Source organism: Tympanuchus pallidicinctus, unplaced genomic scaffold (assembly GCF_026119805.1).
Source record: "Tympanuchus pallidicinctus isolate F22 unplaced genomic scaffold, pur_lepc_1.0 scaffold8, whole genome shotgun sequence".
Lineage (NCBI taxonomy): Eukaryota > Metazoa > Chordata > Aves > Galliformes > Phasianidae > Tympanuchus > Tympanuchus pallidicinctus.
Window position 1 is genome coordinate 3,020,606 of NW_026294802.1, and position 15,900 is coordinate 3,036,505.

Consider the following 15,900-nt stretch of genomic DNA (forward strand, 5'->3'; position numbering starts at 1 on the left):
TTAATTGGGATTTGAACTTTCAGTGGGACAAACAATGGGCCTTAAACCCAGAGTGTGTTAGAGCATGAGAGAGAACACATACCGTCCCAATGTTTCGTAGTAGTGCGTCCTAATTCAAGGAAGGTGCACAAGGAAGCAAGGAGAGAAAAGAACACCATGTTAGCAGTGTCACATCAGTACAAGTCCGCAAGTGGGGGGCAGCTGATAACACACTGTGGCTTCCATAAGGTAGGCAGGAGGTAGACAAGCCATTAGGTTCTTCACTTGAGTAATTACTTGAGCAATGCTGCACCCACAGAATTTCCTCCATCTTATCATCTTCAGTCCTGCTCTGGCTCAGCATCTATCCACCTTTTCACATTGCCCTCTGTCTAAAAAAACAATTTTCAGCTCAATCCTGTTTTTACTGAGTGACTAAAAAAAATACTCCACTGATAAAAGGGGGCATTTCTTTTGCATTAGTCATCTGTGTGTAGATGGATGCCCAAAGAAGGGGATTTTCTGTGCTTTACTCAGTATTGCATTTCCAAAAACCTCGCTTCCCTCCTTACAGAATATCTTTGGTGACTGCTTTATGGATATGATGCACTAAATAAAGAAACACGAACTTCCACAGATCTCCCTAACTGGGTATTAAGAGATGCATTATAGTTCCTTTTTCTTTCAGTTAGCAGTTGATAAAACAATTCCCTTTGGTGAAAAAGGGGTAAATAAGGCTCCCTTTGGTCCTTATAAAAGTTTCTTCATGATAAAGCCCGAAGAAATCAACTGTGCTGATCAGTGAGGCTGCTGCTGCTTTGCAGCGGTCAGTGGATGCATGTCTGTTACACCGTGGGCTTTAGCACAAGTGGAGAACCCAGAAGGCTCAATCCAGCCTGTGGGCAGAGCAATAGGCAGGGTGACTCTAGCTAGGCAGCAGTGCTTTGGTGTTGGCATGCTTGTTGCTCCCCCTGGTCCATTGGCCCACTCTGTGCTGTGAAGCTTACCTTTTGGATGGTAATTTCCAAGGAGCTTCTTGCACACGTATGGTGGGCGACAATGGAGTCCCATGGCCTTCCACTGTGCTGACAGTGCTGGGGTAGCTGGGTGGGCTTGGGAAGCGGCACAGGGCAGTGTTGTTGGCATTGTTGATGTTTGCATTGGAGCCTGAAGATGAGTAGCTGCTGGGAGTGAAGGTGGAGTCCACCAACTTCTCGTGAGATGGAGACTCGGTATCTCCCTGGTTGTTGCCAGACTTATTGATGTGCAAAGGTCGCTGGGTGGTGAATGTCTGGGGGAACGCACTCCTGCCATCACTTTGGTAATAGCTGACATGGTTTCCAAACAAGCCTCCAGCTCTCTGTTAGAGAAACAAGTAATATTTTCCTTTGTCAGTAAGAAGGTGTGCAAGGGCCATGGTATTTCCTGTTGAGCCTGTTTTTGAGGGAAAGAAAATGTGAGGACCAGCTTGGGCACTATGGACACTGCTCTCTGTGGCAGAAGATGCAGTCCATGGACTTCTCTGTCACAGAGACCTCTATAGACAGGCTGTAAAAGTGTCACCTTTTAACGATATTTCATAGGACCCTGAAGAAATGTACAGATGCATAGGTGAGACAAAGGTGTCCATATACCTCCCACCAACCCTGCGAGTGCATGACTGGGTAGGTGGCATGAAAGAGGTTACTGCTTTCTGGTCTTCACAGTATAGTTACAAAACAGTATCTAGACATAGGAAGGAATCTGAGAAGAGCACAAGTAGCTATTAATCACCTGGAGGAAGAAACGAAGAAAGATTTAATAAGCTAGTCATCTACTGTTTGGATGATGAATTATGAGAAGGACAGACAGCATTTTTCTGTAAATGATTTGAAGAGGAGACATGACAAAGGAGAAGAAATATTACCAGAGGGTACAATTAGAAGGAATGGGAATGAAATAAGAAAGAGAACATTTAGATAATTGCTCAGGAAATTTTGTCCAGGACCGTAGGATTTCTGTTGGGCTCTGGGGTACATTTTGAAAGGATAATACTTGTGCCACTGAAAGGAAGACTAAACAAAAAGCTGCAGTGTGTCTAGCTGCTGCTATATGGACAGGAAGGTGGCTGAACTTAAAGTGTTTTTTCAGATACTTGGCCATTCTCATTCTGATTTTATTTAGATTTAATGCAGTGAAAATGTCCAATAATAATAAAATGAGATAAAAACATGTAAAATTTGTAGGATCTGGCACCCTGACTCCACTAGTCCTTCTTGTCAGCCAAAATGCAGACTGCACACAAAAAAAACCCAGAACTCTTTAAGCTGAGCTACTGGTCTAGGCTCAGCTTGTAAATTTGTTTAGCACCTACCCGGAAGATATCATCTTCAGAGGCAGCAGAAACAGCTTCTTTCATAGCCTTGTCTAGCTCTTCTTCAGCTGTCAGGTCTCCAGAGATTGCTCGTCGGATCTCTGGACCAATGTCATGAAGTGTGCGCAAACCAGCCTGCAAAACAGCAAACTGTAGAGCTTCATATCTCCGAGTGGTTATATGAGGTACAAAAGCAATGCTATTTCTTCTAAGCATAGTGAAGCTTTCCTACTTAACATAGCATTGCCCAGCTTCTAGTAAAATATCAACAAATTCAGTTTTTTCATCTCCAACTTAGAGAAGGAGAAAGTCTTAGCAATACAACCCAGGAATGCTCTTTGCTAGTCTCTTGGTTTCATCAAAACAGGTCAAAGCCATAAATTGATGGGCCTGACTGAGCAAGTCTGCAAGCTTTCAACTTTGGCTTCTCAGATCCACTACCAGAAGCCCTAGAGCAGCCACAGTTCCAGCTGAACCATGTACTTAGGCAGCTCTGAACAGCTCTTCTTTTTGATCAGAAGCTTAAATAAGGATTTCAAAGCCAAGCTTCTGACATCAGAATCTGGACAGTGCTCAAAACTCACTGAACTGAACTGAAGTCCACTGCAGGGAGGTATGATGATGCTTTGTCCATTGGATGGTCTTGGAACCCAGGTATGCTTTTGCTTCTTAACTGATTTTGCCTCCTGGCAACATGCTGTACCTGACCCTGTTACAGTGACTCTTTTCCAGTGGGGATAGCCCAATGCAGCCCCCACAGGGGCTGATAGGGAAGGGGGGGGTCAAATGCCTCAACCGTATCACCCCTGTCCATTCTGTGCCCATTTGTCACCTGCAAGGAGAGAGCGTTGCGCTGGGAAGGCTTGCCCACCAGGCCCTGCTCTTTGCGTTTCTTGAACTTCCGGAAATACTCTTGAATCAGGAAAGTGGCGTAGAACTTCCCAACAGTCACCTCATCATCTGGAAAGGGGTATTTCCAGGGGGAAAAAAAAAAGAAAAAGAAAGCATATCATTTTAAATGGTGTGTTTCTAAGGTGAGACTTGCAGTTCGAAGCAGAAACGCTAAGCACCACAGTACTTCTTTGCTACTTACAGCACCAGTACACGGGGCTGAATGAAGGGACTGCTCCACAGTCAGAGCTTTATGTAAGCAATCCGGAGGTGAGGAGAACATGATGTTTGGATAGACTGGCCCAGCTGGCAGAGAATGCCTATTGCTATGCATCTCTGGATGTACTTTTGTTATGGAGAAGTGCCTCTAAGCTTTCTAGTCTCCAGTACTGGCTTATTACATACGATCTTGCTGTAGCAGTAGCCTCCCAGTCTGGGTCAGCATATGCTCTTCTGACAGCCGAGGGTAATGTATACTCCACATCTGTTCTAATTAACAGCATCTGACTGACCATCCATCCCAGATCTGATCTGGCTATTCTCTACACTGAAGTTCTGTCTTGTTGTGTCTAGTATGGGTGTGGGAGCAACAAAGTGATCACCTCTCCCCAGAAATGCAGTCACTGCTCAGTTCTTGCTGTATTCTTATTCAACACAAGCTGTTGATGAGCCATTTTTGCACCCAGCTTTTATTCAGGCAACTCTTCTCCTTTCTTCAAACCTGCTGGAAATTTTTATAAGATACAATCCGCTGAGTTCAGAAGAGGCTGAGCAAGGTTTCAAAATATGGTTGCAACTGTTAACAAGCTGCCAAGTGGTATTTTATGTGATAGTCCCCGGAAAAACCTGGAAGGTCAGTGAAGGGACACAGTAGATGCCCATGCATCTGGGCTTCTAACAAGCCTAGCAAAGGAGGACCTGGAGTCCTGGTTAATTACAGTCCAGCAGGGATGCTGCATAGAGACCTGCAGCAGTCAGTTTCATCACTTCTGAATGCTGAGAATTGTCCCTGTGTCCATATGTCTTAGGTATCATAGTAGAAAGCAGTTATGTGAATAAAACAGGAATTATAAGACATAGTAAAGGTAGTTTTGCTAACTGTGAAGAAATTAAGAGAAGGGACTGCATCCTCAGCTTGATTGTAAGGCCATATCTCTTATACAGTCACATAAAGTCCACGTTGTCCTTGAAGCTACTCATTTCTGTTTGCTTCCTTTGTCCCCAGCAAGGCGTTAAGAAATGCCTAAGAGAGCATATGCCTACAGCTGGAGTGGGGCAACATCAAGGAATGAAAATTTCAAACTCATATTTAAACATCCTTCTTCCTCCCTCGATTTTTCAATTTACATATGCATATACATATGTATATGTATGCTCAATATACATACGTTGGTACAGGTAAAACCACATCTCAATCTGATGAACAATCAAGCCAGGTAAACATGTAGTAACAGTTTGTAGAAGAAAGCCTGACCCCTGTACTCTATCTGATGATCAGGAGGTGCAGTAGGACGTGTCAGGTAGGGAAATGCCAGACATTCACAGACTGGGACAGCATCCTGCACTCACCACCTGCAGGAGGCACCACCTGGTCCAGCAACTTCATACTGGTGCGCTTCCAGATTTTCTTAATTATTGCTCTGAGCTCTTCATTGGCTTGCTCCAGGTTACCTGCAGGGTGAAAATCATCAGAGACAGGAATTAAGCCAGAGCCCGCAGAGGAGCAATTTCACACGTCTAGCATGGCAACCTCAGGAGCTCTTAAAGAGCTCTTAAAGTGGTGGAAAGTTTTGGGCAAATAGGTTCTCAGATGATTGCTAGAGTCCCCTTACAAAGAGAGATTGTTTTCCTAAATATGCACAGTCATCTCGGGATGAAGGTGACTGTGTTACTATCTCTGTAAGCCAGAAACAAGGGAACCACAACACTACTTTGTTCTGAAATCTCATCCAGTACTTCCAAATTCTGAGATCCTGTGAAGGTTAAATATAATGAGAATAGAGGTCTGTTAATGGGAAACTAACTACTCCTTGAAGAATACAAATAATTGTTGGTGAAGATTCAGCTAGAAGTGTGAAGATCTAAGCCTCCTTGTGGCCCTTTCCAGTAGTTTCCTCATAGAATTGTAGCATTATAGAAGATCCTGAGTTGGAGGGGACCCACAAGGGTCACTGATTCCAGTTCCTGGCTCCACACAGCACCACCCAAAATCCAAACCCTTTGGCTGAGAGCAGTGTCCAAACACTCCTCAGATTCCAGCAGCCTGGGGCCATGTCCATTGCCCTGGGCAGCCCGTTCCATGCCCACCGCCCTCTGTCCCTGACCCCCAGCTGCCCTCCCCTGACGCAGCTCCATGCCGTTCCCTCGAGCCCTGTCGCTGTCACACGGAGCAGAGCTCAGCGCTGCCCCTCTGCTCCCCGTGGATCTGCTCTCTTCCCTTGCCCAGTGGCAGTGCTGGGCCTGATGTATCCCAAGGTACAGTTTCTTTTTTGGCTGCCAGGGCACGCTGCTGATTTGTGTTCAGCTTGCCATCAGCCAGAATCCCCTGCTGCAAGTATAAACTACAAGGGACTAAACTACTGTATTTTCTTTCCAAAGGTGCTGTTCCTCCAACTTTTCTTCCTACTCTCCAAGTGCTAAGGCTCCTCCTCCTCAGTGTGCTACACTAAGCCTGTGCATGCCAGCAGCTCTCTTAATATGATGCAGTGAAGACATGAACATTAAATAACACTGGTGAGGATGAAACAGCTGGAAAGCATCAAAGGCAGAAATATGACTCAGGAGGTTGAATTCCAGACTCCTGCCCTAACCACTTACAGGATCCTGCAAAGGAAAAAGCAAGCAGTTAGATGGTTTCCCAGGAGTTCACTGATGATGATCCTGAGAGTCTAAGGCTAAGACAGACGAAAAATTCATGTCTTTCTTTGGGCCTCTTTTTCATAAGACACAAGATGTTGTATTGGGGTTGCAGTTTGCTTTTTCCTCAGGAGAGCCTCTTTGGCTACAGCCAAGTATTGCTTAGCACAAGATTCAACGCCTCACTATCATTTTTTTTAATCCTACAGGTTTTTTTTTTTGTTTTGTTTTGTTTTGTGTGTGTGTGTGTGCTCTCCTGTGCCTGGAATGTAACATAGCTACTCCTGAGACAAGGACTAGCTGTGAATGACAGAACCACATGCTCTTTTAGAATACCTAATTAATCTATCAAGCCAGGTTTTGACTCATGACCAGTATCTTTCATTATAGAAGGTGATAAGAGTGCAATAAAGAGGACAAGCTGAGCCCAGATTTTGCCTGCTTTCCCCAGCTGGTCCAAGAAAATATCTTAACAGTTTGTTTGCTTCCCATCTGACCTTCAGCCTACAGCAGCACTATCACTGCAATGTCATGTTAACTCATGTTAATAGAAGCACTAGCTTTCTAGATAATATTGAGATAGAAACATTTCTTAGAAGGCATTATTCCTTCAAACATCTTCACACTGATTTTTTCTACCCAGTAGTGCATATTAACAACAGGGCTCATTTTACATAAAATGTTGTTGTATTCCAGCTTAGCACACTTTGGTGTGTACATCACTCAGCTACCCTTGCGCTCAGCTAGCTTGTTACCTTCCGTCTTGATCCTCAGTGCAGTTCTGACCAGTGCAAAGAGAGTGGCATTGAACATGACAGTTCCATCGCTGTTCAGTGGCATATTCATGGAGACAAGGCGCTGTGGAATGAGGAAGAGAAAGAGAACAATCATACTTTGACATGGACTGAATTGCTCTTCCTTACATACTTATGATACCCTCCAGATCTGCCACCCCTCTCAACTGAGCATCCATGGCCTGTGAGTTTGGTTATATGATCATAGGAGTATGTGTCATACACAGCTTTTGTCCCAGCTATGTTCAGAGTTTGCCCTGGGATCTCTCTCCCACTGCTGGATACTGTTTTCTTCAATGTGGCTATCAATTTCTACCCTTTGTTTCCCCAGTGGCCAGTAGGCATTTGAGCAAACTTGAATTTTCATACCCCATGAGGCACTTAGAGGCTCATCTGCACTAAATATATGCCCAGTGGAAGTGTATGCAAACAGAAGGTTAGAAGCCTTCACTGACATAGGTGACAGGCAAGAACAAATGGGATTAATGGAACCTGAAAGATGAATGGTTTTCCTTCTCTTTTTTAAAACAGGGCTATGCCCACTTTGTGGTATGGTAAGGCCATGTAGGACAGAGACTGGGTGCTGAACACCGTTGCAGCTGCAGGATGAACTTCATAGAGACCAAGGACATATATCTGAGGCAAGATGTAGCCTTTACCAGATCCTCCATCCTTCTGCCTTAGGACAAGAGGTAACACTAGGGACTTGGTTTGAGCTCTTCATGCTTTAAGAGGTTGATTTTGTTTGAGCTCTAAAGCCACTTTCATGCAATGGTATTTCTGTACATATGCCTTGCCCTTTGTATAAACACGTCAATATTCACTAGAGAGAATCTTTTCCATATCTGGAGTCGCACAACCAAAGAAACGAGTGAGACAGAAAGTGTGCCCTTGGCATGTGTGTTTGATACCACAACTGCATGTGACTCCCAGCCTTCTCCAAGCTGCCGTGTGCCTTACTTTGCAAGCCACTCGGTGAGGGCAAAGCTTCCCAAAGCCCAGTGGAGGCTGAATCCGCCGGAGCAATGTCACCACGTCCAAGTGCTTGATCCGTCCCCTAAGGAAGAAAGCATATTGAGAGTCACATCCTTACCACAGATGATTCGCTGAACCCCATGTAGATGCTGCCAGAAGTACCACCAAGATCTTTCCAGGCCTGCCACCCGCTCTAACCTGGACATAGCTGAAGGCGTTATTTCAGGCCTTTTGTATTCAGTGCATTCCTCAGGATTTACCCAATACTCTCAAAACTCCCATCAATACAGAGCACACAGATGCCAGTGATATGTAAGTCAGTACTTGTAAGAATTGACTTCAGTGGTTTGAAAGCTGTAGTTCCCTAGTGCATAAGTAGTCTGGTGTTCTCCTCACACCAATGACCCGCTCTAAATATATGACTGCTTATTTGCCTCCTGGCTGTAAGGCTACAGCAGTTGCAGAGGTGCAGAGGGTCTCTTTTTTTTCTTGAGCTTTCCCTCCCATACCATGAGCCACTGTCTTTTAATGTTTGTTCATGCCTTGGGCTATCACTAGGGTCAGTGCAAAACAAAGTCCTTAAGTGCCTCAACTGAGACAGCAGCAGTTGGATTTAAGTTTTGTAAATGGTATTTCAAAAGAAGAATTCTCTCAGGGAGGTGGGGAGAGGGGGAGGTTCAACCATGGGACATTGAGGGAGAAGAGTTAAAAAGAGCACACATATAGACTGTGATGAACAGGATATTATTTGGTGAGGGATTATCTGTTATATGGCTTCAGCTGCTGCAGTCTTGCCTTCAAACAAACACAAACAGTAGCATCTGTTTTGTAAGCTAACAGCATATTTATTAGAATGCTGTGCTTGCTCCCTTACAATATTGAAATTCTCTTTGGACAGTTACCCTGGATGGGAAGAGGTGTTTCAATTTAAGTATCACTCTGATAATGTGACATTGCCTCACATATTGCAGAGCTTGAGCCCAGATTAATCTTGACACTATGTCTCCACATCCAGAACTGAAGAGATCTGCTTTTCATTCATGCTAAGATCTCTTTCCATGGATTTTGCATTATGGAAGGGACTTTGCAATTACAATTGTCAACTACATTGTTATGCAACGGGGATCTAAATGCACTTTAAGCCTAAGCATGTGTCAAGCAGAGCATGTAATACTGAATGTCAGTTAAGCTCTCGTGTGAGTTGTTCGTGTGTAACCTTAAATCCCTGCAAGTCTGCTGATACAACCCTGCAGATCATGTAACGCAGTCTTGTGGAGCTACCAGTTTTGATGGACCTATATGACACACGACAAAGTGGAGATCTGAGCACAGCAGTTCTTCTGTGAGTAGAAAGTGAAATAGAACTGCCATAGCTTGGATTCAATATCCCAAACACATACAACAGTAAAACAACTCTCAAACCTTCTCTGAAGTTTTCTAGTATCCCCTCACTCAGCAGTCTGTTTCTCCCCTTGACTGAAAGCAAAGCAATGTCCTGCCAGGTGATGGCAAAGCTCAGATGCGTAGATTTTTGTGTGTGTCACTGCATTGCTGGCCTGTGGATTTACCAGCAATACCTTAAGGAGGGATCTGTTTTAAGATTCTTGCACAAAAAAGGGGTTCCTGAGGAAGGGATGTTGCACTTACTGCACTGTGTCTGGAGAACAGAAAACAACGGGCCTGTTCTCCTGAAGAGCTCTGCTATCCAGGCTGGGTTACTTACTTGGCTTCAGGGTCATACTCTGCCCAGATCCTTTTAAACTCATCTAGGTGGTGTGGTCCTAAAATGGACCAGTCCCGTGTCAGGTAATCGAAGTTATCCATTATAACAGCTACAAAAAGATTGATGATCTGCAAACAAGAACAAAGATGACTTGGTGTATGAGATAGGTAACAGGTAGACTTTTCCACATTCTCAATTCAAAGTCCAGCTTTGGACTTGTAAATCTAGGAGGTCATTTGGGGTGGTTTCTCTCTGTTCCTGCATGTAAGCCCCACATTTTAAATGGGAAGATACCCAAGACAGTCCTCAGCTGGTCAGCATTCAGCAAGCAGATGGATGAGGCCCAAGTGTGCTGTAGGGCGTGCAGTGAGGGCTTTTTGTTTACCTGTGTCTTTGCCCACTAGGGGTAGTGGTAGAGAACCTAGAATTTATCCTCTATGGGTTGTGAGGCTGAGATAAAATTCCTTTCTCTTGGCTCCAGACCAACATTTTGAAAATCTTGCTGCTGTTCACTGGGAGAGTTTTGCGCACTGATGCGCGCTGCAGAACATGTGCTGTCACTCTGAGCAATGCCATATTGTCAACACAGAGCAGATGCAAGTGGGGTATGTGTATTCTCACAGTCATTGCTGCTGGCAGGGGAGAAAAAACCTGCTCGGCAGCCAGAAGGAAGGTAGGAGGGAAGGTGGGAAGTGTGGCTGAGGCGTTGCTAGCCTCAGCACAGCCCACAACATGCTAATTTGGTTTTCTCATACAGGGGTAGAGGGAAGAGGGCTCCTGTGCACAAAGAGTTGGGGTGCAAGCAGAGCATCCCCCAGGCTGCAGGGAGAGGTGGAACCTGCAGAGCCCAAGGAGGAATTGTCATGGCAAGAGTGCTACTGGGAAAGACCCCACGAGGAATTTTCCCATCTTTGAAGCCATCCTTCTTCTGTGCAGCACTGAAGCTCAGAGAGGCAGTGGTCAGTTTGATTGGGGTAAGTTACAAGTGCTTTGGCCAACTCACCAGGAAGGCACAGAGCATGTAGAAGCTTATGAAGTAGAAGACAGCAAAGCTGCTGCCACAGGAGTGGTCAGCTTCAGTGGAGTTGGCCGGCTCTGACTCTGGGTCGCACTTCTTGTCTGGGAGACACGCCAGCATGATTTCCTGCCAGGCCTCACCGGTGGCACACCTGGGTACAGCAAAGAGTAAGGGAAGACAGCAGTGACCCTTGATATGGGAGGGACCTGCACATTAGCAACCTTCTCCTGCTCTCCCAAAGTCAACTACAAGCAGGTGAGGCCAATGTCTGGGATTTTACATTTTGCTGAGATATATGTGACAGCGGCTATGTATTACATGAAAAACTTCCATGAAAACAAAGACAGAGTTGCATTTACACTAACTCCCCATCCTCCTCTCCCCACCTTCAACACCCCTCCCTGGGCCTAGCACACCTGGCCACAGCTGGAGCAGATGATGTGCAAACACAGCATGCCAAAGCATGCCTGGGGCTTCATCCCCCTTTGCCTGCTAGAAGAACAAGCTGGAGTCATATTGGCTCGATTTGAAAGAAGGAGGAGTTTGTGATAAGTATTATGGTGTGAGAGAACTGAACAGCTGTCTGCCATTCTTTTGAGCAGGAGGAGCTGCTTCCCTCCCTGGGCACTGAGTGCTGACCAGTGGCAGGTGGCAGGGCACGAGGCTTAGCAGAGCAGTCATTTCATCTGGCACAGCTCCTAGGTTCTCTCGCCAAGGGACAACATGTTTCTACTCACCTTGTGAGCATGACGTGTTGGAAGGAGATAAACTGTGCCCAAGAGCAGAGAAATCACACTCCTGGACTGACACAATCCAGAGCTGTCAGACACCCACCTGAAAAGCAGCAGCACCGCCTGGGGGAAGGTCTGGAAGTTGTTGTTGCGGTTGATTTCTGTGGTGTCGTTCAGCGCAATTTTACCAAATACCTGGCAGAAAGCAAAGGTCTTTTAAGGTTAGCTTCGTAAAACCCCCAAACCTCCTGTTACCTGTAGCTCTTGGCCTCCCCCTCACTCTGGAGAGCTGGCATTTAACAGAATCTGCCCTTCTCTCAAACATTTTCACTGGTCTTTCATATTTGCTATTGTTTCTTGTGCTTGTACTTAATTACCAGAATAGCACTCATATTAAACAAGATATACTTCCTTATTTTATATACAGTGAATAGGTGATATGTGGCCTTCTGTAAACTGGCACTCATATGGGAAGTTCCTTGAAGTTCCAAGTCTGTGAATTGCTTTGCATCTTCCCCAAACAGTGTAAAGTATGTTGAGTCTGGAAATTATCTAAATGCCTGCCCTCATGGTAAACCATGCTTGTCACCAGGAGATGTCTCAGGACCCTTCAGAATGCAGCAGTGTGAAGATGAGAAAAAGGGAATGGAGCAATGGCAAAGCCTAACAGAGGTACACATGCGAGGTGTATGACAGGGAAGATCTAGCTTAAAAGCCTCATGATGTAAATGAAAGCAGTGGCTCTTTGAGACAGAAATGAAGCAGACCAGTGTCTTGTGTGCTGTTTTAGGTGGTCTGCAGCAGTAATGCTTATGCAGAGAAGGCAACTGAAGAATTACAGCCCTTGCAGGGAACTTGCTCTCAGGTACAAAGTGATGATGGTAACATTTCAAGTCAGCGCGGAAGAAAAAGCTCTGCTTGCTATTTCAAACTTCTTGGGGCTCTCCATGCACTGCACCTGAGCTGCTCCAAATTGTAACGGTGATCTGACAGCCCTTTCCTTAGAGCCACAAAGGATGGCTGACAGCTTCCTCCCATGCCCAGCCAACCATCACTGTACCAGTTCATTTGTTCAGCCGTAGCATGAAGCCTGCAGCACTTGGTGCAGCTTTTAGGAGCCCACTGCCAGATGCCAAGTCCCTGGTGCAGGGCAGTTCTAGGCTTCTTTGAGAAAGTCTGACACTTTTATATCTGTGGGAACTGGGACCAAGAACCTGACAAATCCTGCTTGGCAACAAGGTCTGCACAGCACTGTCGGCCAGGACTATTGCCTATTGATAGCAGCAAGGCAGAGGCCTCAAGGGCTGAGAACTGCAATCTCATAGCCAAGATGAGCAGCAGGAACAGAGCAGCCCTGAGAGAACGTGGAGCTCCTTTTCAAGCACATGTCACTGATAATTAACATCCTGAGACGTGCAAGGACAATGACAGAAGGGCCATACCAGAAGGGAGAAGGGCCTGCTCGTGGCAGCCTTTCTGCAGCAGATCTTAGTGGATGTGCAGGCCTGGAACAGCCCTGGCTGTCCCTGTGCTGTGGGTGGCAGTGACAGCCCCAGCTGTGCTGAGGAGGAGCAGAACAGCTTAAATGCTCAGAGGCATTTTGAGCTGAAGCAGCCCGTATTTTTTGTTTCAGGCAAGCGTAGGCAAGGGAACCTCCCATGCTGGAAGCTTGATTTTTCTTCTCTTCCCAGCAGCTTCCCTCACACATGATGCACCAGCACCTGCTTCCATGGCAGCTTTGCATGGGTCAGCTGTGAAGAGCTGCAGGTAGAGGTTCCTCTCCCACAGCCTGTGCCTCCCACACCATTATAGCAGTGGCTGCCTCTGCCATCATCAATTTGTATTTTTCCACTTGTCCACATCAAATAGCAAGGCTTGAATGTTGTTACACTCCTAGCCAGGTGAGTAGCTGAGATAACGTGGTAGATCTTGTTTAGGTGGAGAATTCTTACATTTTCTTCAGATCTGGTGCCTGCAGGCTTTAAGGAAGCTGCTCAGTGGAGTGGAAAAGGATTCTCCCTACTATGGATCCCTGAGTGTGAGAGAACTCTACCTGTCAGAGGGTCCAAGAGAACAGCACATGAAATGTCTGAAATGCCATTATGACAAAAAACGATGGTAGCAGGTCAGCAGGCTAAAAGGAAAGAGGGCAAAAGAGAGGAACTTTCTTTTCTATTGAAAGTTAGGGGGACAGAAAGCGATCCAGTAATCTAGATAACTTGAAAAAGAAATGTATGATCTTCAGGCTGCCGAGATGATTAAAACAGAGGCATGAATGTTTGCCAGTGATTAAACAGACAACTTAGAAGTAACTGACAAAAGAGGGAATACAATTACAGAATAATCTATCTAGCCCTGGCAGTGCCATGATCATCATAAGCCCCCATCTGGGTAGGTGCAGGGAAGCTATTTCTAATGCTTTATGTAGCTACATAGCATAGTGTAATACTCTCAAGTGATTTTCTGTTTAGCACAGGTAATCCTGTAAAGATCTTGTCCATTTGAGCTAGTTAGGCATTAAAGGCACATTTAAAGTATGGGCCCAGTATATTAAATGACAGCTGTAATTACTGGGGGCAATTAAGATAACCTATGATAATTCAAGGTAAGATTGGTTTTATTTTTCATACTGGGGGAGGGTGGATGGAGCCTATGAAAAGATGTGATTGTAGTAACAGGAAACAAATTAAAATAAGGTCAGAAAGGTGAGATGAATTTTGTTACAACTTCTGTCTGCATTGTGAAACCAAGAAGCCTGTTGTGGTTAAAGACCTCTGGAAATAATTATGCCTTGCCTTTTTATGCTATGGTCTCTGGTCCCAGATGGCCGACTTGTCTGAGGTCTTTGATTAATACAGAAGTGGAAAGTGAAGCTTAGTTTGAAAAGAAGCACAGCAAATGAGGATGGGACTGTCACAGACCATGCCTCTATCACATGCTGTCTTCAATGGTCTGTATGCAACATCAGTTCCTTGCACAGATGAATGCTCAGTCTGGTTCCAAGTTCATTTTGCAAGCTGAATAGGATATTGTATTGATGCAGCTTCCTGAAGAACTGGCACAAACACAGAGTCGGTACATTGGTTCTGATCCCATATTTGCCTTCAAGGGTGTAAATCAAAAGCTGCTCTTTATGAGCCAGTAGAATCAGGCCAGCATGAAAGTGATGGGAGAGAAAAATGGGGTTTGCTCAGAGCAGCATGGCCACGAGCCCACTGAAACAACTCTTTTGAGCCAATGAGCAAGGCAGTAATTCACCTTTGCCAGAGTTTCTGGGTATTCCTTTGGGAGTGTGGTGTGGAGGGCTGGCACATTCCTTTTATTGATTTTATACTGTTTTTTATCATTAACTGGGTCATTTTTTTGGTTTTGCTGGAGTGGGTTTACTTACTTCTTTTGGAAGTGCACATGCAGACAATGCTTTCCAATCAAGGTTAGCTGCCTTCTTACCTTGCTTGGGGAAAACATTCATGTAAGCCTCTACAACTACATGTGGACCTAGTGACCTTACAGGTCAGTCCTCACACCTCTAAGAGGAGGAGAAAGATGCAGTTGAGCTCATTAGCATGACCTACCTGCATCCCGATCACGGCGTAGATGAAGAACAACATCACTATTAGAAGAGCCACATAGGGGAGAGCCTAGAAATGAGAAAGAAAGAGACGTGTCTCCACCGTGCCTGGCATCCTGGAAGGGCTCTGCGGCACAGACTTGGGAAAACCGGGCAGAGGCTGTAACTCACCAGGTGGCCACTAGATGCCGACACAGGCCCACACTTGCCACCCTTGTTCCCTCCCAGCCCAGCTGGGCTCTGACTCTGCTCCCTCTCTGGGACGCTGCAGCTCTGCCCCATTTGAGCTAGTCCTGCCCTTGGCTGAGTGGGGGAAGTCAGGGCACAAACAGCCCACACAGCTGCCTACAGGCAGGAGAAAACTACTGTAACTGCTATCCTTCCGTCCCGAATGGCAATGTCCACTAACTGTTATTTATTTATTTATTTTCAGGACCCAGCCTGGTGAAATAAAAAATGCAACAGCTGCCCAGACCCAACTTCAGGGTCTCTCCTTCAATGGCCGATCCCATCCTAAGTACCTAAGGCAGCCAGAGCTTTGTTCCTGGCTCAGTGTTAGGTGTCTGTGATGGTGTCTGCCATTCCCTATGTGTCAGTGATCTGCTGCTGAAGAGGAAATGCAGAGCCCTGATACACAGAGCTGCCTCATAAGGAAGAGGCCTGTGCAATCAGCAAAGTGTTGAGTGCTCTTGGTTTCCTCCATGCTAGCAGGAATCAGGACACAGCTCAGGCCCTCACAGTCTTGGGTCTTTGAGAAGGCACTTTCTACCCTGTTGCTTTTGAAATATATGGTACTCAGGCCAGAGATTTCCAGACCTCACTTCAAAGGCAACAGGCAGTAGTATTTATCCTAAAATGTCAGTACAGCTCCTGGTCAGGATTTTGAACACCTCATTTTACGGATCTACAACATTTTTCTTCTTATTATTTTTTAACATGAAATTATTTATACATTTCAAGTTTATGCTTCAATTCAGTAGGACTCAATCCTACAGGAAGAACTGAGGAA

At 45.5% G+C, this 15,900-nt stretch overlaps 1 protein-coding gene across 18 annotated transcripts in view; it reads right to left on the reverse strand.

Annotated features, from left to right (window-relative positions):
* Nucleotides 1-15,900, reverse strand: part of CACNA1C (calcium voltage-gated channel subunit alpha1 C) — a 476,647-nt gene that overhangs the window by 14,536 nt on the left and 446,211 nt on the right. For 8 of the 18 annotated variants that reach the window (XM_052667542.1, XM_052667556.1, XM_052667550.1 and 5 more), the window contains 11 exons: nucleotides 14,896-14,961; nucleotides 11,424-11,515; nucleotides 10,575-10,740; nucleotides 9,572-9,699; nucleotides 7,834-7,930; nucleotides 6,835-6,937; nucleotides 4,793-4,894; nucleotides 3,165-3,292; nucleotides 2,333-2,482; nucleotides 987-1,339; nucleotides 83-109 (listed from right to left, as the gene is read on the reverse strand). In XM_052667542.1, the coding sequence (XP_052523502.1) occupies nucleotides 83-109; nucleotides 987-1,339; nucleotides 2,333-2,482; nucleotides 3,165-3,292; nucleotides 4,793-4,894; nucleotides 6,835-6,937; nucleotides 7,834-7,930; nucleotides 9,572-9,699; nucleotides 10,575-10,740; nucleotides 11,424-11,515; nucleotides 14,896-14,961 (1,412 nt within the window). The remainder of the gene's footprint in view (nucleotides 1-82; nucleotides 110-986; nucleotides 1,340-2,332; nucleotides 2,483-3,164; nucleotides 3,293-4,792; nucleotides 4,895-6,834; nucleotides 6,938-7,833; nucleotides 7,931-9,571; nucleotides 9,700-10,574; nucleotides 10,741-11,423; nucleotides 11,516-14,895; nucleotides 14,962-15,900) is intronic. The other 10 variants (XM_052667558.1, XM_052667546.1, XM_052667559.1 and 7 more) reach the window with 3 other exon arrangements.